We start from the raw sequence: 26,215 nt of genomic DNA, 5'->3' as shown, positions 1-26,215 counted from the left end.
AAATAATATTTTAATTGCGTGTGTTTTATTGCTTACAGAGGAGTTGACAGATAAATTTGAGGAGATCAACTTAGAACCTAAAACGTACAAAAAACCGCCCGAGAATTACATGTGTCATCTATGTTTTCAAAAAGGCCACTACATAACAGATTGCACTTTGGTGAGTAGCATCAGACCTCCATACCAATGTCATTTTAGATTTAGTCTCTTCTTTTTCCTCCAGTTCCAGGAGGAGCGAATTTTTTGACCCTTTGGTCGAAATCCTTATCAGGGAAAATGTCGCTTCAGCTAATCGTTAAGGGTACAGCGCAGCACAATAGGCTGTTTTGTCTGTTCATGAAGAATTCAGAGCTTTTTCTTTTCTTTGAAAACCCATTTTTTAAGTTGAAGTTTCAAAATTACGTCCTTCAAATGCTGAACTCAAAAGCAAAGCTCAATCCCGCAGAAAAAGGTAAATTAGCAATTGAAACGTGGAATTATGCAACCCCCCAATTGATGGTGAGTTTTTGTTATACGTATAACTCCTATCATTTAGTTCTTAATTGCCTCCAAGATTGATCACGTAAAAAATTATTTATTTTTTTTTTTAGTAAAAAAGTTATCAAATTAAAGATTATACATCAGCTTCAATAGGAAAAAAGTTTTAATACTCCAATTTATCAATACCATGTTTCATACACTCTCATAAGTTCTCGGTGTTTTAACTACTTTCCCTCCTATTTTGATTTTTGATTTTCCGAATCTCTGAAAATTGTTTTATTACACTAAATAAGGCCCCACATTACTGATAAACTCTACAGTATCACAATAAAAAATATCCATCTAAAATTATTTTGGAGACGAAAGTAGTCTCACTTCGTGAGGTATGCCGCTCCTGAATGCAAGTTCCGATTTAGAAAATCAGTGAGACGGACGCAAAATATTTACTACTTAGTCTCAATAAATTGCAAAAAGTACTCCAAAGAAAATGTGCAAAGCTGCAATATAATATGACACGTATGTTCCATCAAAGTTCCACGGTGACTCGATAGAATAACAATGCGGCATTCGGGAAAGGCAGAACTTTTTTTGGAACACTTTCAGTCCCTAGCGTAGACAATAGTATTTTTCTTGAATTTGAACAATATCCAAATCTCGTTTGATCTCTAGTTCACAAAGAGCTTAATCGCTCTACATACTTGTCATCATCTCAGACACGCACTATAGCCCAACATTGGACAGAATGGAGCGGTAAGCAGAGGGGATCGTAATAGTGACCTAGAGAACCTGTCGCTATGCTCGAATATCGTCGTAATGGAATGTTGAGTTTTACGAGTTTTCACTAATGCTGGGAGTCTAAACAAAGACGCTGTTTTTGACACAGATATCTGGGAGCCATTTATAAATTACGCATCGCACATAGAGGGAGGCGAACGCTGCGTTTCGTAATAGAAATTTTTCCAGGCATGAGTCTGTTGCTTACAATAGATACGAATAAATGAACTAATCTGTCATGGTTAAACCACCCAAAAACCACGATGAGCACGTTGAAAAAGTCCGAAATTCCTCCTCCACTTGCGTAGTTCGTATCATGTATTTCCAAATAGTTTTTTACAATTCATACTCTGCACTGGAAAAAAAAACACATTGGATCTAGAGTCCAGACTCTTAAAAACATCGACAAGAAAAAGTACTCTTGATTCAATCAGAATCTAGCTTAAATCAAGAACCAAGCCTCTTAATCTAAGCGGATTTTGTTTTGATTCAAGCAAAAATCCGATTGAGTCAAGAGTATTTTTTCTTGCCAATGTTTTCAAGAGTCTGGACTCTAGATACACAGGCCCGCCACATCCCATCTCAGGCCCTGGTACCACTTTTAAGGTCCGGGCCCCAAGCACGGAGGGGGGGGGGGGTCCGAGGGGCATCCCTCGAGAAATTTTAGAATTTATACGACTAATCGGACGCATTTTGAAGCTTCCATCAAAAAAGAATTTTTCCATCAATTTCTGCGGAATAATATTTTTTTTTTTTTTTATACTTTCAGCACAAAATACTTGAGAATTGTTGCATTCAAAACATCTGGAAAATTTTTATTTTTTTTTTTTGGGGGGGGGGGCATATGATACTATTTTCAGTTCTATGAGGGCCAGGCCCCCCTGGACTCCCCCTTCGTTTGTCTATGGCAAGGGAGTTGAGTCATGAGCCATTGAAGTCGAGGATGCCCAGACTGGAGACTCTTAGCATCTGACGACGGAAGAAAATGAAACGCAGTTACTAAAAAAATCCCTCTGTACTGAAAATCTTGAAAATAGATAGAAATTTTCCAAGAAGTATACTTCTTTGAAAATTTAAGAAGAATTCTACAGTGCCCCAGCGTGTTTCTGAAAATCTATTCACCTTTTGCGAAATTTTTAGGGTAAATTTTTCACTTTTTCTTATGAAACAAGGGTTGCATGTGAATTCGTAGTGGTTTTTCACGGGTAACACGGGCCCCCTCCGGGGTCCGGGCCCCGGTACCAGGGACCCAGTATCCCCCCCCCCCCTTGTGGCGGGCCTGTAGATACAATGTGTTTTTTTTTCCCACTGTGTAATATAAAACCACAAGAGTAACGCATAACGCATCAGACGCAAGCGGTCACGGGGCGTACCCCCTAGTTACAGACATATTTGATACGGATGATTCACCCCGATTTTACCAAGTCAGGCGAAGCTAAATATGAATGCCGTCATGCGACACACTCCGTAAATAAAATAAATGACAGGAAAATCCATACTTATTAAATTTTATTTAAGGGACTTGGAGGACAAGGCGCATAAGTGCGTTTTTGAAAAAGTTGAGATATGTATGAATGATTTCAAGTAAAACTAGTCCTAATGCATATTCTGTGAAAAATTCACTCCAAAATTCCAATTTTTAAGCATCAAAATGTCAATTTGAACTTTCTTTCCGCCTCAATGATCCATGTAATTTCGACATTTTAAACACGCATTTCTCGAAATAGCAAAAATTGCACTTATGCGCCTTTTCCTCCAAGCTCTTCATTTGAAATGCAGGAGAGGGAAGAAGCCTAGACAAATGGTCTTTGCTATGTTTTTTCCCTACCATTGAAAAAATGTATCGCATGAGAGTGGCCATTTTCAGTTACGCTGTGAATTTGAAACCAGAGTCATTCAGCTGTATCAAATTTTATCCTTGCCCTAGTGTCTATTACGAAGCGGAAAGCTCAAACTACGCGACTCTCTTATGCAGACTTCGAAATTATAATGTGACAGGATCCAGAACATCCCCTCGTGATCTCCTTTCAATTTCTTTGAAATCAGCACATCTAGGTGTAAATATCAGAGTGCAGTGAGACAGGAGCCAAATTTTTCGCCTTCAAATAGGCGTGATACTGCAAAACATCCTTCGTGTTCGAATAGTTGCTCGTTTTTTTGTAACTGTTGCAGGCGTGTCACGATTCTCTCACTTCTTTTATAGGCTGTAAGCCTCCCACAATCGGTCTCAATGTGTTATCACAGATAAAAATTAATTCAAAATACAGCCCGAAAATATGATTGTGAATTTTAAAAAATCTGGAGAAACAAGGCCGAAAAAATAACATAAAAAAACGAGACGTTTCGCCCAAAAACCTTGGAATTTTCAATCGAAACAAAAGGTAAACTACAATTGCATCCATCGCAGTATCGGAGTACAAAGCATATAGTTGCTCAGAGTACGAAGTACTCTGATCCTGTGATGTATGCACTCGTATTTTAGCTTTTGTTTCTTTTGTTTCGATTGAAAATGCCAAATATTTTTGGCCGAACGTCTCGTTTTTTGTGTTATTTTTTCAGCATTTTTTTTTTTTTTTAAAAAAAAAATCATAATCCTATGCTGTCACACATACTAACCGTTAATTGTGTAATTCCTAATAACTCTTAAAATTCTCTGATGTAAGTTTGTGTGCCTTGCTCCTCATGAAACTATTTGAAGTCATTGACACTGTGAGTACTCATCAATATTTATTTCCGCTATCTTTGCTGAAATCAAAATTGATGAGCTTATTATATGATGATGACTTCCATACATTATCTTATAACTTTCTTCGCCCTAGACCACAGTTCTGTCATCAGTGACTGTTTGAAACGACCACTGCCAGGGCCGGATTCACCTACTTGCCGCCCATGGGCCGCCTGTATTTTGCTGCCCCCTTCTCATTCGTTTTGAAACATCAATAAAAACCATCAAGTGAACGTGCCATCGGGGTTGGGGTGCATAAGACGCGTTTACTCGTGTTGGAAACATTTTTTGGGAAAGCCCTGTCAACACTTCTAGCAAAAATTCATCGAACTTTGCGCGAACGTTAAGTTTCGTAAACCTATCTCTGCGTGGACAAGGCCTTCCATTCATAAGAAATGAACAAAAAAATTATGAGAGAACAAACATAAATGTGGTTTAATGATTTTAACTTCCAGCGCCGCGCCGCGCAGACCGCACCGTGTTTGGAGCAATGCGTGACGTATTCCGACAGTTTTGTAGGCGCTATGAGTTTCACGCCGACGACCGCTGCTGAACGCACTGTTTGACGCAATGCGTGAGGTATTCACGCAGTCTTGTAGGCGCTATGCGTTTCACGCTGACTGCACTGTGTTTGATGCAATGCGTGAAGTATTCGTGCAGTCTTGTAGGCGCTAATATGTGTTACATGCCGATTGCCGCGCCGAGGGCTTCTCCTTTTCATCTCAAGTCCTCGTCATCATTTCTCTCTCAGTCGCGCCGTTCCTGGCCAAATTGCGTGTTTGATCTCTCTCTTAACTCGATTAATTAAAGGTGCTGTCTCGTGTATCACCGAAAGACGACAAAATTAGAAATTACTAACTCTCAGGAAATGAGAGATTTTGTTTGTAATTTTTTTTTAAATCCGATTTTTTTTTATACCTACATCTGAAAAAATTGCAAAATTTGCCGCCTCCTAGATTTTCCGCCATGGGCCGCGGCCCATGTGGCCACCCTCTTAATCCGGCCCTGACCACTGCACTTCCCCGCTGAAGAAAAGCGTCATAAGAACTATCATATGAGGAGCTTGGAGGACAGGATGCATAAGTGCAGTTTTTGCTATTTCGAGAAATATGTGTTTGAAATTTCGAAATTACATGGATCCTCATAGAGGAAGAAAGGTTCAAACTCCATGTTTTCACACAATATGCATTAAGACTAGTTTTACTTGAAATCATAAATATCTCAATTTTTTCAAAAACCGCTCTCAAACGACTTGTTCTCTAAGCTCCTCATATGTTTCTAGACTCCTTCAAATATAAGATTCCTAAGGAAAGGTATAAATATTTTTACTTGAAATTTTAAGGTGCTCTAGATTTAAAGGAAATTAATTAAATTTCTCGGCAAAATTGAAACAAAACTATTCAAAAATTATCCTAACAATTTGTACTCCAACAGAAATTCTCCAACGTCCGAAAGCTCCTTCAGTATTTTTCTTTATATTAGCACGACATGCGACAGTGCAAATCAGAGCATTTTTGCGTACTTAGCATAAAATACGACAATGACAGAAACCACAGTATGCATTAATGAGGCAATGAATCGTACTCGACACATCAAACAGGCGAGACTGTATCGATATCGATTGGTTTAACATGTAAACACGGCCTCCAAAGTCAATTGCGTAATCCGTGGGAACGGGTTTTTGTGATAGATTTTTACTTTTATGAGTACCACATGGCAATGAAAAGTAAAATTTTCAGGAATTTTCTCTTATCAGCTCTCTTTAACTTAAATCCTGAAATGTTTGTTCGAGGTTATGCTGTATAGTTTTGAAACAAACGATACCTCGAACCACTATCGACTACTTTCCATTCTGCCGTGCGAAGGAAGAACGCCATATGAACATTCGAGAGTTGCTGAGTTCCATCGATAAAATGTTTATTTTTCAGGAAAATTATGAATATTTTTCCTTAAAATTTTCAGACTTTTAGATCAAATTACAAACAAAATTATCTGAGATTGGTAGACAAATATTCAAAAATTTTCCTGAAAATTAGTGATATGCCAGGGGAAATTTGGCAACGCCTGAAGGCTACGCGTATTTCCTTTGCACGGCAGCATTTACGTCACGAGCGTGTTTTCCAAAGGCCAATATCATATTTTTTCAAGATTTCTCCGTAAGTGATTTTGCATCTTACAACTTTTTTGCAAATCTTTGAGACGTAATCATTCAAACGCAGATCTGCGACACATCCGGTAGACCTAACTCTCAGTATGAAGTATAACGAAATATTTACTCTTAAGTGACGACGCGACGCCTCCACAGGGTGGCGGGGGGGGGGGGGGGGGGGGCACGTATCAGCACTCTCAATGCGTCGCGTGCGTGGGAGGACACTCCACATGGCACACACAATGGGCTGTACTGTTGATAGTTTATCCGTCTCGACATGCCCCCCCCCCCCCCCGCTTTTCGTGGGCCCTTAACATCTTGTTACGTCCCGTCATACTACGGACGCGTGGTGACTCTTTCACACCACCGCCCCCCCCCCCCCCCCCGGCGTTGCGGGTGGCGGCCTATTAGCCCGCTCGCGTGCCAGATTGAGCTGCAGGCCATAACTTAGTTTTCGACGAGCTTTTAAAATTAGCCACGCTCGTTAAAGTGCGTATGGAAGTTCTATTCAACACGTTATTTCTCAGTTGATTTCGGGGGAGGGGGGGGGGGATTTGTTGTGAGAGCTTCTAATGACGTCATCCAGGGGAATTTTCTGCGATACTTTTTAAAGTAGCATTCTTCCTCGCTCTCTGAGCTTCATAATCTAAGATGCGCCGCACCAGGTTTTCTGGAAGCTTCAAACTTAAAAAACATTTAAAATGCGAGTTTGTACATTATCCAAGAGTTGAAAACCAACTTTCTGCCGCATTGAAGAAAACTTCGGCCGTGGGAGCCGTACTTACGGGCTATACGGACATACCATCCGTATTCCGGGTGCAGAGGCCGAAAGTTCCGAGCGTAGCACCCGGAGCAGTCGAAGCTACGGCTCCAACACCCGGAACTTTCGGCCTCTGTGATCGGAACGGACGGTATGTCTATATGGCCCAAAACTTTCTTTTCAGTGCGTGTGAATCGTTTTTTACACAAGATTTTAAAGAGAGTACACTCGATGGTTTTTTTCTAGTTAGTTTTCTTAGTGGCCCACTCTTGACGATTTCAGGGTAATAACCTGGAGCGATAAACTGGAGCACCGTCGAGTGAGGGCCCTGCGCGGGGGGGGGGGGGGGGGGGGGGTTGGAGTGTGCGATTGGCAGGCCGCACGCGTTGCAACAGGGAGCAGGGTGTCATTACGCAGGGGTCAAATTGCATTCCGAGCGTGTTCCCCGTGGCCCTAGCTTCGCGAACCCTCCCGGCCGCGTTTCGCGTTTTGGCATGGGACTCGCGCAGCCCCACGTGGAGCCAACGATAGAATTTGATCCTCACCGCTAACGGCCGCCGCACCCGCTTCCCGGTGTCCACGTGTCCCATCATCGGCCCATTTTTTTCCTACGGAAATAAGTTCGGCCGCGCTCACACTGACGGCCATCCTCCCCGCCGCACAATAGTTCGAGTTGATGAGAGAGGTCGGACAAAATTCGGAAACTTTACAAGCTCGTGACTCCGTCGATACAGAGCTTTAAGGTTTTAAAAGTGGTTGCATTGGTTTCCTCGTAAAGTTTTGTTTTAGACGCACCCGTTGAAATTTAAAATGTGACGAGTTAAGCATCAAAATTTGCAGTTTTAGTCAAAAATTTCATGTCCGACCTCTCTGATTGACTCGATCCGCTGTGCGTCGAGACAGAGCTCCCGTCACTCAACAGTCAACGGGGACTCGCTCGAATCGGGCCGCTGAGGTGCATCCAACTGCAAAATGGACCGCGTTAAGCAGAAAGGAACCAAGCCACATCGGATATTGCCAAATTTACCCGGGCACTTTAATTTTTAATGAAAATGGTTTTGCGGATTTTTGTGAAAATCTCAGTGAATTTTCTGCACAGTACGAAGCAAATTCCTTAAAATTTTCAAAGGAATCCGCACTTACACCCTCCTATAAAACATTAAATTGCCTTGTCAAATGTTGCAATAGCTGATGTGGCTTGGTTCCTTTCTGCTAAACGCGGTTCAAACACTTCGGGGACTCTGAGCTGGAGGAATGCGCGCAGAGAACATATATTTTAGAGCCCTCGCACTAACAATTTAAGCAATGCAATCGGGCGAGGTAAAGGTTAAGTCCGAAACTACTCAAGCACTTTTTAACATGATGATGATTGATCAGCGAAAAACGAAGAAATATCCTCCACTGGAAAAAAAAAACACATTGGATCTAGAGTCCAGACTCTTGAAAACATTGGCAAGAAAAAGGACTCTTGATTCAATCAGATTTAAGCTTAAATCAAAAGGAAATCCGCTCAAATTGAGACGCTTGGTTCTTGATTTAAGCAAAAATCCGATTGAATCAAGAGTATTTTTCCTTGCCGATGTTTTTAAGAGTCCGGACTCTAGATTCAATGTGTTTTTTTTTCCAGTGTCCTCCACCTGGAGCTGTCTCTTGATCGGCCACTATAAGAGGATTTTGCTTTAAAATGGGCGTTTGAGTAAGATGCTGGTTTGATTGTTGCAGGCCCGGCCGAAGGGTGACGGCATGACGCCGTACCAGGGGAAGAACCGATGCTTCGGCGAGTACCGGTGCTCCAAGTGCAAGCGGAAATGGATGTCGGGCAACAGCTGGGCGAACATGGGGCAGGAGTGCATCAAGTGCCGGATCAACGTCTACCCGCACAAGCAGCGCCCCCTCGAGCAGCCGGACGGCCTCGACGTCTCCGACCAGTCAAAGGTCCATCCGCAGAACCTTTGCGAGAAGTGCAAGAACCTCGGCTACTACTGCCGTCGAGTCCGCCCGCCCCAGATCGCCGACCTCTACCGACTCTCCACCTTTGGCTAGGTCAGTCCCGATAGTGTGTGTATGAGTCGCTTTTACGGCGCGCTAGGGCGCTCTGCGACGCCTACCCGCCACAGGAATCTGTCATGGTAGAGATCCCCTGGAAGCTGGCATCCCTCCATCTCTTGACGGATGCCCTCTACCCACCGTTTGGCTGGACGTCCTCTCCGAGGCCTACTTGGAGGGACCCCCTCCAACACCTTCTTCGGCAACCTGGTATCAGCCATTCTCTGCACATGCCCATACCATACCAACTGCCTGGTTATGATATCGTCCCCTTAGCGCCCATTATTTCCGGGGGACGTTCATACCTGCATAAAAAGCCCTATTTCTGCCAGAGGATTAACTTCAGGATTCGACTTATTGCCGGCTTGAGGCAATACAGGGATATACAAAGTTAAACTTGTTGTGAATGTCAACAGTTGACGGAATGTGGACGGAAGAGAAGCTGCAAACGAAGATGCTTGATTGGGTTCCTCCTGAGAAAAGACGAAAGGGACGCTAAAAGAACGGGTGGCGACATGGGTTTTAAATGAAACGAGGGAGTCGGCACCTTCCTGACGGGTTGTGGGAGTAATGTGGCAGTTGAGCGTCGCAGAGCGCCAGTGAGCGCTGTGAAAGCGACCCTTATGTATGTAAATTTTTAACTACAAAGTAAAACCGCCAGACTGCGGGTGCATATCGATGGCTAAAGTGCGATACCACGTATCGCCATCGGGGTATTTCAAAATCTCCGCTCCTAGTTCATTTTTTCAAAGAGGAATAATTCAAATTTATAGCTTGAAATGTAAACAGAATATTCTACTAACGGAGGAAAAATCAAGGAAGTTTTCAATAAATTACGTTGACAAGTTTTCCAAGGAAAAAATGAAGTATGACTCGAAGCCTATATACAGCGTCGCAAACGGAGTAACGTGATTTCTCACTTTAGTTATCGATATTTTATATGGGTAAAAATAAAACATTTGTCTTCTATAAAGTAGTTTTCTGAAAAGAGATTTGGCAACACCTGAGGGCTTTTACGGCGTTCTTCCTTAGCACGCGGGAGCATATTCTGCCGTATATCGAAATGCGGCGTACTTCTCAAATTTTCGAAATCGAGTTATCCTCAAAAATCGTCTAATATCGTTTAGATGAAATCACTGAAATAGCTCACACAGCAAAATTCATCTCAAGACGAAATTGTATGAAAGACAAGACATATAAGAAAGCTGTAAGTGCGCAAGAAAATACGTAATTTCAGACAGAACAGCCGCAAGGCGGCAAGGAGCATTGTACCCCCAGAGAGCCAATGAAAACAGTGCTTTTAAGTATAATGCCGCCCTCTTCTGCTAATTTCTAACCTGAAAATGTGTGTTTGTTGTGTGTCCAAAACGCAACCACTAACGCATGCAGAAGATGGCACTTACTGCTGTCTTGCTCAACACTAGCCCAATATGAAAATGAATAATACTATTTTTTACATTTGAAATAAAATTAGTCAAATTTTAATCATCCAAACGATTTCCAGGAGTCTTTGGATGATTGGTGACAATTTGACAAAAAATGAAGGCTTCCTTAATAAAAATTCCGCTCAGACGCTAGTGAGCCCGTTCCCTCAAAACTTCATCTTTGCACTTACGGCTCTCTTCATATCACGGGAGCATTGGCGACAATGCGACCTATGGTGGATGGAGGGGGAGAGGCAGAGAAGAGGCTAGCGCACCGCGCCGTGCCGGCCAGAGGTAGACAAATGAATAACCGTAGATCATGAGGATGGTGTTTATTTATACTCAACGACGGTACTGCGCGGCACTGTAATTGCTGTACTCACAACTACAATAAACAATTCTAGATGAGACTCGAAATTGGGTCGACAGCCGTCTCCGTCACCCCCCCCCCCACCTTACCATACTCCGCCCCTCGTTCTCCGATTGTCAAAAATCACGTGTGCACGGAAGACAAGGAAGATTCAGGGTTCTAGCGATAAAGGTGATTCGTCACGGCTTCGGGCGTGGTCCAACAGGTGTACAATATATCGCATCGATCATGTCAAAAATCACGCCCGATTTTTACTTTTTAGCCAAAAAAAAAACGGTAGCCCCTGCGCATGAGCCTAAAGAATCACTCCAAACTAAAAAGTTGGGAAAATTCAGAGAAATGAAAGCAGAATTTTTTTTTTTCGAAAAACCCGATATATTTATCTATACCTGTATCGAGTGCGAGGTTTTTCCCCGAAAAAGGATCCTGCTATCTTTCCTTTGAATTTTGCCAATTTTTTTGTTTAGAATGATTCTATAGGCTTATGCGCAGGGGCTTACGTTCTTTTTTTGGCTGTAAATTCAAAATCTGCCAAGATTTTTGACACGATTGAGACCTAAACGAAATGATTTCAGTCTTCCATGCTGAACTTTTTTTAATAATCTCCATGGCAGGAAACTGCATCAAATTTTCGAACCATACTTTGCAGTATGATGCGCACATGTAAAAAACGTTTGCAATGAATCATTTCTTAAGCTTGCAAAAATACCGACAATTTGGAACGGCCTCTCCCTTTCAAAACGAGACAACTATCCTCGACATCTGGGCAAACTTTATCTCAGTCTTCCTTAATTTCACAACTCTATTGAACCAAGACACTTTCGTAAAAAATACCGATGAGATGTGAAAAGTCAAGAGATGACAACAGAACGAGGGTCTCGACCTCACACGGCTCTTTCATACCACTATTCGTGCTTTATGGATGTGCTTGAAGTATCATCAAAATCGAAGGCGAAATATGAGCCATCTAGTCTCGACTCGGACGTTGTGCTGCGCTTGAGAACGACTTCTTCCATTTAAACGGAACGACTATCTCCGATATCCGAGCATACTTATGGAGAAACTGCGAATTCACGCAACTCACTTTGCGGCGTTGTAAATTTTTGTCGTATTTTGATGTTCCGAAAGATGACTAACCGTGATAGACACTTACTTCAATCATTTGGTGTTTTTACATAGTTTCGAGCTTCAGAGAAATCTGCGAAAATAATTTTGCAAAACATTTTAAAACCGAAAATTCAAGTCTGGTGATTTCTGTGCCATTCTGATAGGACTTGGGTTGTAAATTCAGGGTTTTGAACGATTGAGAAAACCTGCACTGAAAACAAAACTCGACAGAAAACTCTATAAAAAAATCCAAAATTTGAATTTTGGATAAATATACTAAAAACCTTGGGGATTATATCTCAAAGGCTTCCTTTTGAGGGTCACTTTTAAAAAAAGGAGCTGTCATAAGAAGGACTGGCAATAGTATCATTATCAATGTTTATTTCTACAACTCATGGCATGATTAGAAGGACATAATGATCGACTAAACGGACTTGTGGCAATTGCCGATTTGCAAGCTCGCAGGCAAATTCCTCCAAATTCGTCACTCCGCTAACGTAGGAACGTAACCATCTTTTTTGATGAGCCGTGTTGTTCGAATAAGTGCATGCTATCTAGGGCTCACGTGAATAGCAGTTACGTTTTCACGTCATTGGTGCGACGAATTTAGCCGTTAGCGTGGAAAACAGAACGCGATTTCATTGCGTTGCTCATTGTCAGACTTGGAGAGGCACGGATGGAAATGTGGATGGAGGTAGAAAGCCGACGAGCTTTTCAAATTTTGCACGCTGGTCAAAAAAAGGAGGCTAAGCTTCGTAAAGACCGAAACCAAAGAGAGAGGAACGCAGTGTTGCCAGCAGTCCCAGCAGTTTCCCTTTTTTGAACCGATGTAAAATACCCACATCTTTTAGCTAACCTGGCAACCTTGGACGAACATGTCACCGTTTGGCATTGCCGTTGTTAATGCGGCATTCCATCTTCGTGGAATTCAGAGACAATGCATTTTAGACTCTGAACTAACAATATAAGCAATGTAGTTGGGTATGAAGTAAAAGTTAAGTTCGAGGATTAACGCTTGTTATCGCCTGATGATAATTTATGAGCAACTTCTTGAGCGAATAATAGACTCTTGCATGTGTTGGGGATTTGCGATTTAAGTAATTTATCTTGCGTAAAATTTCGCGAAAAATACGCAGGGTACACCCCATGCTATCCTGAAAGTCCACCTCTATATCTTGTCAAACTCTACGCAAAGATAGGGAGCACCCGGAGCACCTGCCAATAATAGCAGGGTTGCTGTGTTTCCAGTTTTTGAGTCCTCAGACAAAGTGGCAACCCTGTTAATGTATTTTCTCCCTATCATTGCACGGAGAGTTTGACTTCATATCGTCACCTTCCAGGCAAAGTATCACAAGCGCCATGCGACGTTTAAAAATTTCCGCCGCCATTTTATTTTTTTACAGAGAAATTGTTCAACGAAGCTGTCCGAAAATTTCACTGAATTTTCTTTGTGCTGCCGATAAAATTTAGTGAAATTTCCAAACAGATTCAACCAACAATTTCTCAGTAAAGAAATAAAATGGCGGCGGAAATTTTTAAACGTCGCATGGGGCTTGTGATACTTTGCCTGGAAGGTGACGATATAGAGATGGGCTCTCAGGATAGCGAGGGATATCCCCTCTATTAAGACCTCAACTTTTAGAGCTTCTTCTCTCCACATCAAAAAGTGTGAAAGTTGATTGATCTTTAAAAAGATGGCACTTCGTGGTATGCAGGAAACTCAGAGCAGTTTTGCCATAAATTTTCGTCCACTCTGGAGAAAAAGACCGCGGGCAGTTTCGCCCTCGCTTCTCCGCGATGACAGCCATGCGGCGAATCATAATTTTAATCCGGCTTGGATTTACTTGCAAGCTTTTGGCACTGGACAACGAACTCACCTGAAAAATCCCAGCGTTGCCATCGTGGTCCGAATTAATTTAAAATTTATCGACTGAACATGAACTTCCTCAACAGAAGTTCTGCTATTTTCTCTGCACGTGTTTGTTAAAGGGGTATGCAGACAGTACGTCTACAGAAAAAAGGACTACAAAAAAAAGGGCTACCTTTTTTTGTCTACAGTCGAAACGTCTAAATTAAAATGCCTACTGAAATTATGTCTACAGTCAAATATGTCTACGCTATTAAAATGTCTACGGTTTGTTTGCCCACTTAGAAAATGTCAAAATATTTATGTTGGCTACTAAAATATATAATATATATTTATAAAATTATAAAATAAATAAAATATGCATAAAATATACATGTTGGTATTTATAGGGTCAATTTTTCGCGAAATGTGACTCAAAATGTTTACGCATCAGCTTCTGCAGCATCCACAGCCTCGTCCTGTCTTTGGGGATACAATTTCAAATGAGATTCTTATCAGACGACATAAATATTTTGACATTTTCTAAGTGGGCAAACAAACCTCAGACATTTTAATAGCGTAGACATATTTGACTGTAGACATAATTTCAGTAGGCATTTTCATGTAGACATTTTGACTGTAGACCAAAAAAGGTAGCCCTTTTTTCTGTAGCCCTTTTTCTTGTAGACCTACTGTCCGTAAACCGTTAAAGGGGGGGGGGGGGCTTCTGCACTTAGGAGAACGCTTGAGCAGTCAATAAATCAATAATTGATAATTTCTGGCGTGAATGATCGATCATCGATATCTCCTCATTTGAGGCTTTGGTATAAAGAATCGATTTTTAAGTTGTTCGTTGCGAACACCCTGTTTATCGATCCTTTTTCACAGGTTTAAATGTCAGATCAATCTATATATTACGAAGTACGTCGCGCCACTGTTTCGGATATTATAAGACATTTTTTAGCATAACATCACGCTGTACTCGTACATCAGGTATTTTTACAAAAAAATTGACCAGGAAACACTACTTCGAACTCCAAAAGTACGGTATATGAGCGGAGACTAACGACGGCACACACTTGAAGCTGAACACTTTTCGACTTTGGCCACCGATAATGGTTTAGGCATCTGTCATCGGGGCAAATATCATTGCAAAATCAAAATACCAGACTACGGATGATTCATTAATAGATGGTCATGCCGAGAACCGCGCTTCAAAATCTTGAAATAAAGTCGGATGTACTACATTCCGAAAGTTACTTTTGAAAGTGAATCAAAGTTTGCATTACTTCTTCCAAACTTATTATAAAGCTTTCATAAGTGATTTTTTCCGACCTGCCCAAGGTAGATTTACACAGGTATGGACAGAACTTAACAACTGGCCTCTGATTGGCTCTCCAGCGGCCCCTTAACGTCAGCCATTTTGAATGTTTTGATTATTCTGATATATTATGTTCGGTTTATCGTTTGTCAAAATTTTGTGGGATTTTTTGCACAATTTTGATAATGCGATATTAATTTTAACGTTTAAACGCACAAACGTTTGAATGTTAATTTGATTGTAATTTAATTAAAAAACGGGCCCCTTAACCTACGTCACGTAGTCATGTGACACGCACTGAGGCTCATGGGAAATTTTCAACTTTTCCATACCTGTGTAAATCTACCTTGGACCTGCCATGGTTGTAAATCATGGTACTAGTATTTGGGTTTTTCGATGACCATCACTAATTATTAAAACCTACAATACAGGAGATCCACGAAACTAAAGTTCGTGGATTCATTTTGCATCTTTCGTTTTCCAAACCTCAAATCTGGCAAATAATCGACGAGCTGGCATCCAAAGAGTAAGTTAATGAATAATGTTTGACACGCGTGATTTGAGTGGCGAGTTAGGAGGCTCAGTGTGACAGGGGCGACATCTCGCGACTTCAAAAATCGCGCCCGCGAGGAATCCGGGTGAAACAATGATAGAACTTTTCTAGCATCGCTGCCAAATTTTCGGCATTCCTTGATATTTGAAACAGTACTGAGGTAAGAAATTGATCCTGAATCCCTCTCATAGACGGGGGCATTCTCAAATCTTGAGCTGCCTGTCACTGTCATGGGCATAGAGAGATCCCGAGCGAATCAACCCAGTATAGGGAGTCGCAGTGGCGTGGTGTGAATTACGATATATCGATTGTTATGCCATTTAAACCTATGGTAAAGAATCGATTATTAAGGTATTCGCTGCAAACACCCTGTTAATCGATCCTTTTCCAAAGGTTTAAATGGCCTAACAATCGATATATCGCAATTCACGCCACGCCACTGATAGGGAGTGCTTATAGAGAGAGTATGCACAAGTCGGACTTGTTTAATGACGTATATTTGTCTTAGTTTTCAACTCGACGACATTTTATTCTAGCGGTAACTCGAATAATTTTAGTATTAATGTAGTATGATGATACCAAAAATGTTATAGCATATTCCACTTGGATGGGTCTAATGACGTATCTTTATCTTAATTTTCAACTCGAACATTTTATTCTAGCGGTATTATTTCGAATAATTTTATCATGAAATATAATGTGATGACACCAAACGTGTTACAGAATATCCTATTCGGATGATTTCTTTTTTTTTTTTTTAAAAAAAAAAAAAAAAAAAACTACCCACCCCTCATACTACCAGTCATTCCGTCGCTCACTATCGCGTGTTGGCGTGCAGTGATATTGACTTCATTCGCTGATGCCACTATTACGGCTCCGGTATACCCATTTTTGCCTATTCCATGCATCAAAGGAGAAATACTGTGTTTTCGTCGATTCAGCATGCGGAAACCACCTTTGTTATTCCTTTGAACCTACCTCCATCTAAATCTATTTTATTAGGTGAATGAAAAAACTGCCTTACATATGCATATCAAAAGACCTTGGAATTCTGCGGCATTACATTAGTGGCGAGGCGTGAATGGTCGATTATCGGTATCTTCCCATTTGAAGTTATGGTAGAGGAACGATCATTAAGGCGTTCGTTGCTAACACACTGTTTATCGATCCTTTGTCGTAGGTTTAAAAGAAATATCAATCGATCTATCAAGTACGCCATGCCACTGTTAGAGATCCAAGTTTGTTTTGTGATCAGGATCGGATTTATTTGTACATACTTGCCGCCCATGGGCCGCCTGTATTTTGCCGCCCCTTCTCATTCGTTTTGAAACATCGATACAAACCATCAAGTGAACGTGCCGGAGGAGGAGGGGTGCATAAGACGCGTTTACTCGTGTTGGGCACATTTTGTGTGAAAGCCCTGTCAACACTTGCAAAAGTTCACAGAACTTTGCGCAAAAATTAAGTTCCGTAAAAATATCTCTGTGTGGAGGAGGCCTATCATTTTTAAGAAAAGAACGAAAAAATTATGAAAGAATAAACATGAAAGTGGTTTAGTGATTTTAATTTCCGCCACCACGCCAGCCGCACTGTGTTTGGTGCAATGCTTGAAGTATTCCTTTAGTCTTGTAGGCGCTGTGCGTTTCACGCCGACCGCTGCTGACCGAACTGTTTTTGACGCAATGCGTGAAGTATCCATGCAGTCTTGTAGGCACTATGAGTTTCACGCCAACCGCTGCTGACCGCACTACGTTTGACGCAATGCGTGAAGTATTCATGGAGTCTTGTGGGCGCTAATATGTGTTTTATGCTGACCGGCGCGCCGAGGGCTTCTCCTTTCCGTCTCAAGTCCTCGCCATCATTGCTCTCTGCGCCGCGCCGCTCCTGGCCAAATTGCATTTTTGGTTTCTCTCTCAACTAGACTAATGAAAGGTGCTGTCTCTTGAATCACCGAAAGACGAACAAATTAGAGATTACTATACTTTAACTCTCAGGAAATGAGAGATTTTTTCGCCTTTTCTCGTTTGTAATTTTTTTGTGAATCAGATATTTTTCTTGATACCTACTTTTGAAAAAATTACAACATTTGCCGCCCCCTAAAGTCTAGAGTCCCCAAATAAAGTGGCAGCCCTGTCAACGTATTTGCTCCCTATCTTTGCATGAAGCGTTGCCATCGTTTCCAGCAGCTCCCCTTTCCAGCAATGGAGATGTTGCATATCGACGGTGAAACTACCAAACCACGTATCTCGGTTTGCAACGTCGCAGACTTCCTGTCATACTTTATTTTTCAAATGAAAAACTACTTAACGTCCAGTCTTGAAAATTTCTGTGATTTTTCCTCTTCGTGAGGAGAAAATTCCGTGAAAATTTTAAGGAATGATATTGATTTGGTCTACTGCAAAAAAATAAAATGTGAGCGTAGATGTTTAAACACCGCAAACGAGATACGTGGTTTGGTAGTTTCACCGTCGATATGTGAGGAATTTGCGATTTGACTGTTGGTTCTTCCGTAAAATAATGTTGTATTAGTCATTTTCATCGAGGTACACAGATAAAACGGAAGTGGAAGCTTACCCTCTATCACACATTAGCCACTTAGAAGTGGAACTTCAGATAATTGTTACGATGGCCATTTCGGAGTACTTAATTCTCCATCATCAGGTGTTGTTTGCTCCAGCCTTAAGGATGAAAATGGAGCAAACAACATCTGATGATGGAGGATTAAGTACTCCGAAATGGCCATCGTAACAATTATCTAAAGTTCCACTACTAAGTGGAAAATGTGTGATCGAGGGTAAGCTTCCACTTCCGTTTTTTCTTATGTAAAAGTTCGTGAGAAACACGATGGCGTCACTGGTTTTCCTTGAAATCAACTCCCAAATTCAAAAAAAGCTCTCAAAGTTGAGGGCGTAATGGATAGGATATCCCACGCTATCCTGAGAGTCCACTTCTACATCAAGACAAACTCTCCATGCAAAGATAGGGAGCAAATACATTGACAGGGATGCCACTTTATTTGGGGACTCTAAAACTGAAAACACAGCATCACTGCTAATGTATTTGCTCCCTATTCTTTGCATGGAGAGTTTGTCTTGATGTAGACGTGGACTCTCAGGGTAGGGTGGGATATCCCCTCCATTTTAGCGTCAACTTGAGAGTTTTTTTTAAGCTTGGGAGTTGATTTCAAAGAAAACCAGTGGGACCATCGTGTTTCTCGCGAACTTTTACACAAGAATCAACAGTCAAATCGCAAATTCCTCACACATGCAACATCTCCATTAATAACAGGTCAGGCTCGACTCGTCCCGAGTGAGTGTCCAACATTATGTGGATCGCATTTTGCAAAAAGGAACCACTAACATTGCAATGTTGCTGAGATTGTGCAACTTCTTTTGTCTTGGAGGAAAAACCCGATTATCCATTAATAGTTTCTATTTTACTCGCTAAAAACTGTAAATTTAAGACAAAAATTACCATCTAAGTTTCATAGTTTTTCACGATTTCCTCAATTTTATTGCAAAAGATGAAGATGCACAATCTTAGCATCATTGCAATGCAAGTGGTTCCTTTTTGCAAAATGCAATCCATGTTATCGACGGATCCCCGGGTCCCCTTAACGTTAGCCTAGTCAGCCTAGAGTACCTGTATAGGGAGAGTAGCGACAGATCGGTTCATGGAGGGCTTAGGGCCCAAAAGTGCAGCCACCCTTCTGAGCAACTTCTAACACACAAAATTTCACTGCCAGCCTACAGATTTCAATTCTAACCAAGAATGTACATAAATGAGCGTTCTTTCGCAAAAATAAGTAAATTTATGCAAAAAGTAAACCAAATACATGCTTTCTGAACGACGGTTCGTAACAATTGTATTTGTAAATCGCTCTGGACATTCGAAATTCATAGGTTGGCTGCTCTTTTGGGCCCTAACTTTATTCGCGGAGGCATCGGTGAAGGCCTGATGGACTTTCGGAGTTTCAGATCTGTCGCTACTCTCCCTCTACAGGTACTCTAAGTCAGCCCAATGGCCAACCTTTGGAACGGGACCCCTGAAATACTTTGTCTCCCGGCTCGGCTACGACAGTCGGAGAGGCAGGCAACAGCTGGGAAATAAAGCAGTCATCGTGGATTGTCGAAGAGGATCGACGAGCTCGGTGGGAATTGGCCGGGCGCACGGCGCAACGGAAGATTAATGTGGCCGCCTCGGACTCTTGGGCGGGACATCGGACATTGTTCGCGCCGCGAGTCTAATGAAGGGTATCTGTGCTAATTATTTGTCTACTTTGATCAAATACGCGATACGCCCGGATTAAAACAACGCGAAAAGCGGAAGAAAGGCACAGAAATAACCTCGCCGCGGTCAACTCCGCCGCCTTTCCCCGTTGCCGAGTCTCGCACCGGGAGGCGAAATTTCATGAAAAATAAAATCTCGAAATTTCACGTGAAATATTTCATGAAATACCAATTTCCAATTTCCAAAATTTATTGAAAAATATCGATTCCTATTCAGGTTTCGCAAAATGTAAAAATTGTGATTTTCTTTTATTTTTATGCGGTTTTCTTTATCCTTCGAGTGCGGGTTGCATACTCTAGCCCCTGAAAAATATGAGATATTTCACTGAAATTTTCATTCTTTCTTTTCTTTCTTACGTTCCACGCCACCCTGTCTCGCACTCCCGTCGCAGCGAAGAGGGCAGTAAGTGCGAAAATGAAGTTTTGAGGAAACGGGCTCAGGAGCGTCCGACCGGAAAATTTCATTTCTAAGGAGCCTCCGTTCTTCGTCAAATTGCCGCTAATCATTCGAAAGACTCTTATACAAAACCGTTTGCCCGCAGAAAAGTTCTACCGTGATAGCGAAGATGACAGTATAAGTGCAAAAATGAAGTTTCGAGAAAACGGGCTCAGAAGCGACCGACCGGAAAATTTTATTGAAAGGAACCTCCGTTCTTTATCAAATTGCCACGAATCATCCGAAAGACTCTTGGAAATCATTTGGATGATTCAAAATCGACCGATTTACGTCGGAGAGTAGGGGTAAAAACGTTTTCTCATGTATCAAGTGGTTGTTACTCCTCCTTAATTTTCGCCGCTGAAGCTGAAAATGCCTTCGTTATCTTCAAAAATCTACCGAAGTTTTGGAAAATTGATTTTCAAAAAAAAAAAGAAAAAAAAAAACGGTTTTTCAGCTTAAAAAAATCTCCGCTAGGTATCTGGAATTTTGATTTGCCGAAGGTTTTGGAAAAAAATGAATGGTATTTATGACTTCTGAGGCAAAAGTTGAGCGGAGGTCACGAACCACCTTCAAAACGCCTTCATAATTTGGTCAACTTTGCAACTTCATTCCAGTACTGGATTCATATCACGTGCCAGAATATCCGTCGTGAAAATAAATATGCACAAACATCCCGATTTCCAAAATTTTAACTTTAGAACCGTCACACTCATCGCTGATGGCATCAAAAATAGCTGTTTAACAATGAATCCGCGGTATGTCCAATTGATCGAACTCACACCCAATCCGCTGAGGGGCTGAATGAATAATTTTTTAAATGTAATTTTGCATGATATACATATGCTATTCATTTTTTGTGTGCTTTCAGATTTCTTCATGCGTTGTTTCTCCTTCGTTGCTCACCAACCGTCGAGGATGTTTATTTTTAAAGCAGTATAAACGTGAATCCATAACTTATCAACGAAGCCAACCCATGAATCTCCTTTTTTACGTTGGTCAGGATTTTATCCAACTTGATTTTTTAGTTACAGTGTGTGAAAAATGGGATAACGAGAGGAAGTCGAATTAATTTCACTGATTTCATGGAAGATATTTACTGTGCTCAATTGAAACAAAATCATTTTTAAAACTCTAAAATTTTGGCGCTGATTCAAGTACCCTCAAAAACCGCGTTAAACAGAAAGGAACCAAGCCGCATCAACTGCTGCCAATTTCAATCAGACAATTTATGTTTAACGTGAAAGCGGTTGTGCGGATTTTTGTGCAAATTTCAGTGAATTAAATGCATAGTATTAGGCAAACTTCTTAAAATTTTCAAATGAATTCGCACAAACGTTCTCTTGTAAAAAATTAAAGTGCCAAGTTAACTTTGGCAATAGCCGGTGTAACTTGGTTCCTTTCTGCTAAACAAGGTCCAAGTGATCACTCGATACTTAACTTGCACGATCTTACCTCGAAACGTACTTCCCCTTCGGAACTGCGAAAAACTGGGCAGGTTTTCAAAATATTAGGGTTTTTTTTTCCCAATTTCCTCAATTGATTCAATGTTTGCATCAACTTGCTTTACAAACCAATTTCTCTCCTCTAAAATTCGTAATCTACTTCCCTCAATTTTTAGAAATTATACTTTAGTATATATACCTGAAGTTTAATGTATTTTGAACAACTTGACTTCTCCATTAGGTAAGGCGTGGAATATTTGAATACCACTGCGCACAATAATCAGCCACAAAATTGTTAACTTGAGATCTCTAAAAAAAAAAATAATAATGAGAGAGGGTGAATGTATCAGTAAAATGCTTCTCAGCTATTAAATAGTGCAACATCGATAAATTGACATGTTAAAAATTTGAGAACCTAGTTTTAAAAATGAAAAAAAAGCAGTATTGCTCAAGTCTGAAGACTGAAACTGTGTACGAAACTTGACATCAGACCTTTCTTTTGGAGTCAACTCAAAATAATTGATCATCAATTTTTAAAATCAATACCTGCCGGACAATTTTTTTTTAAAGTTTAGTTTACAGAGATTTTTTCTCTTTTTTTTTGTCCTAGAATTTTGAAATATCAATTAGTTCATCGAATCTCAAATTGCACTCACTGGCAAACAAATCTCACAGTCTGGATGTTAAGGACCATAAACTTAACAAACGGCACTTGGAATAAACATTAACATGCAGTCAGTGACCTACCAATGTATTTATTGTATTCTAAATGGGACTCTAGGCAAGTTATCTATCGTAAAGCAGTATATACGCAACATATTTTCTCTTCAAAATTTCACGATAAAACAAGTCACACATTGGGAATTCTCGAAATCAACCCCTAAACAAGACATGAAGTGTTCTTAATTGTAAAATGCCAAACTCAAATAAATGACGTCATTTTATTATCTTACTTCCCCTTAATCTGCGTTAAATACTTGTAAATATCTTGTTTAGGACTTGATTTTTGAGCTTCTTGTCATGTGAATCATTCTCTACGTGAGATTTGGAAAGAAAACGTGGCATTTTTATCTAGTTCGGACCTTGTTTATAAGCCCCTTTAGCTACTACCTTTAGCTTTTGAAAATATCACGCTACGAAATAGGACAATCTAATGAAGGAGTAACATACAACAAAAGCCAATTACGAATTTTATCTGAAGGTGTTAATATTTTAATTTTTCTGTCTGTTGTGATTGATGTATAAATTTCTTTTCTCCGCTATTTTTCTTCCGAGGCATGCGCACCTCCCGTGTTCTTGCTCTCTAATAAAGACAAAGGAACAACATTCCCTTCACTTAAAGTTCTCACGTGTACCTATGTGTTTTTCAAGAATAAAATTATCTGTTGTTACTACTTCAAGCCTTTGTTTTTTTCCCTGTGTCTCTTCCTCTTCAACAGATCCTAAAGAAGGCACTACCTCCCTCTTCTCTTCCGCTCATGTCAGAGAAGGAAGAGGGCACAGAACCGGCAAAAAAAAGTGTGAAATTCGTCATTTTTTGAGCCAATGAGTAAAATTTAAGCCCCGTACTCCCTCCCCCTCCCTTGCAAGAGGTGATTGGATTCAGCTTTGTTCCTCGTTGTCACGACGAGGAACTGAGGATTACCATTTGGACTACATTATGCAATGAGGAAATACTATTTCTATCTCATCCATAAGAAACACCTATCTGTATAGGGTAAGCATGGCACATAAGTTGTTTCTACAGTGTGCCAAAAATGTCAGTTCATTAGTGTAAAATGTAGTCAATTTGTAGCTGCGCTGCAGTCGCTTATCATAGTGACGAAGAAGAGGTCGTCTCATTGAATCAGTGAGTTCGGAAACACACCAACTCGGAAAAAAAATTGTTCAGGAAACACCTAAAACAGCGCAGCGGACAAAGAAGTTAGTTTAATACCTTAGTTTAAAACCTTTTTGGTGCCAAAAAAACAAGTACTCAGAGACTTAGTAAAGCACTAAGTTGAAATCGATACACCATGTTTAATGATAGAGAATTAAGCGTTTACAAATTACCGAGTTGGTGTGTTTTCGTTCTCACCGACTTTTATATACTGATTTTTCATAGTCTGCCCTGAAAAATTTATCTTTTTCGACCTGAATAACGCTTGAATATTTCTATAACTTGATGATACAAGGTATGCATAAACCGAAAAAAGAAAACCGCGAAATCAGATAGTCACCCGTGTCCCTTGAATTGGCCAAAAATTTTGGTAGGTATTTCAGATGAAAAACTACGATTTTTCCCTTTTCCCGTCGCTGTTTCGAGCACTTCCGATTGCAATTTCGAAATTTCCTTTTGCGTGCCGATGCTTCTATCCATAAGTGTTACTAAACCGTAAAAAAGTGAAAATCGAAAAAAACCCGAGTTGGTGTGTTTTCGAACTCACTGATTCAATTGGACTACATTTTGCAATTGGGAACTACAATTTCTTGCTCAGTTTAGAAACAACGTATGTATACCTTTCGTTTCTCAATGCCCACAAACGTTTTTGCGGATGAGCCAGATTTTGTGGTTCTAACTTGCAAAATGAAGTCCAATTGGTTTTTGGCTCCCGCCAATCGAGTTCCTCGAGTTATCAAAAAACTCGCGAGTCGTCGAAATACAAGGACACTTGAACGGATAAAATCCAAAAGTGTCAGAAAAATGAAGGCAGAGCTGTCACACTCAAAAGTTCGTGATTTAAAAACGTAATACTTAGGAGGAAATGTTACTTGATCTAATGCTCTGTCATGTCCAGAACTCAACATGGTTCGGCTGAGGTACACATTTTCTTCAAATAAATAAAATCACTTGCAAAGTATCCTGCGGGACACTATGAGGAATTAATTTTATTCATTGATCTGTGGGATCATATCATACTAATCATACTGTGAGATACTAAAAAAAAATCACCAGTCGAAATTTTAAATTCTAATTTTTTTAGCTCAACTTCATTAGAATAGCCTTCTGAATGTTCATACAATGTCCCTTTAACCGTGAACGATCTAGACACCAACCAGTCAAAAGAGGTTGTTCCAAAAACGCCGATTTTGCCCCCCCCTGGATTTGGCCCCCAAACTTTGCTCAGATTTTACTAAGTTCCCCGAAGCTTGGGCAAAATTTCCCCCTCGATAATTTAGGGGGGAGGCCAGGGGCAAAGTTGCAATTTTTTTAAAAACTTTAAAAATCGATATCACCCGAAGGTTTGAGTGTAAGTTTGCGGTTGCGCTAAAAAACGTCAAATAAAATAGTTCTCCTACAAGAATAGTAATCTGTTTGCAAGTTTGCGTAATTTATCGCGGTCATAAACGATTTTGAAGTTCACGTTTTTTTCGTTGTTCGTCTCTCCTCTCTTGGGAATCGTTGCTACGTGAATAAAAACCTTGAGAGGTGAGTTTCCATGAAATTCTGCAGTCTACCAACATTGTTTTTATCTTGGGGAAACGATTCGTTCGTGCGTTATAGCAGTGTTTCTGCCGTTATCGGTTTACGCGCTGGGCGGGTTTAATGGCGGCGCTCCATCCCGCGCGGGGCAAGGCGAGGTTGTTCACCGCGAGGCCTTATCTTCATGCTGTAGTGGCTGTAATATCGATATGTTCTCCTCCCCCCACCCTTACCCAGCAATACAAATTTGTTTAATACTTTCGTATACAGGTATCCAGACCACCCGTAACAAGTCTTTTTCTCGCTCGTTTAGGTAGTACGATGGGAGCCGCGGGATTGAACAGGGAATTGACCCCATGAATCCGAATTTCACAGTCCCGAAACCCCCCATGCCCCCATTGTGAGGTAAGAGAGGGTCACGATCCCCAAGTCGGGAGACATTGTGCCCTCCCCCCTTTTAACCCACCCCGAGGGTGCTAGGGGGGCATCGGACCAGAAATTCGGATTCCCCTTAGGGGGTCAATTCCCTATTCAATCCCGCGGCCCCCCCATTCGTACTACCTAAACCAACCGAGAAAAAGACCTGTTACGGTGGTCAGGATACTCTGTCTAACGAAGTATTAAGAAATATGAATTGCAGGATAAGGTGGGGGAGGAGGAAAATATCGATAATTACAGCCTAAACATGAATATAAGCCCTAGCGGAAACAACCTCCTGCCTTGCACCGCGAATGGAGCGCCGCCGATAACCGCCCGCGCGTAACCGAAAGCGCAGAAAAATCGCTATAACTCAAGACGAATCGTTTTCCCCAAGATCAAACAATGTGTGGGAGATGCAGAATTTCAATGAGAAACACCTCAACATTTTTTTCTCGTATCAACGATTCCAAAGAGAGGAGAGACGAAACGAAAAAAAGTCGAACCTTCAAATCGATTTATGACCGCGATAAATTACGCCAACTTGCAAACAGCATGTAATATTCTTGTAGAAATATTTTTTGACGTTTTTTTAGCGCAAACCCAACACTTTACACTCAAACCCCTTCGCGAGAGTCTATTTTTAAAGTTTTAAAAAAATTCAACTTTG

At 40.9% G+C, this 26,215-nt stretch overlaps 1 protein-coding gene across 1 annotated transcript in view; it reads left to right on the top strand.

The window, feature by feature from the left end:
- Positions 1-23,119, top strand: part of LOC109034930 (zinc finger CCHC domain-containing protein 24) — a 34,833-nt gene extending 11,714 nt beyond the window's left edge. Inside the window, exons 3-5 of the mRNA XM_019048361.2 lie at positions 39-160; positions 8,611-8,931; positions 21,152-23,119. Coding sequence (XP_018903906.2) covers positions 39-160; positions 8,611-8,931 — 443 coding nt within the window. The 3' untranslated portion in view covers positions 21,152-23,119. The remainder of the gene's footprint in view (positions 1-38; positions 161-8,610; positions 8,932-21,151) is intronic.
- Positions 23,120-26,215: the final 3,096 nt, after the last annotated feature.

Source organism: Bemisia tabaci, chromosome 7 (genome assembly GCF_918797505.1).
Source record: "Bemisia tabaci chromosome 7, PGI_BMITA_v3".
In the NCBI taxonomy this organism is placed as follows: Eukaryota; Metazoa; Arthropoda; class Insecta; order Hemiptera; family Aleyrodidae; genus Bemisia; species Bemisia tabaci.
Note: the sequence above shows the minus strand (reverse complement) of the source record. Positions and strands in the feature narration are given on the sequence as shown.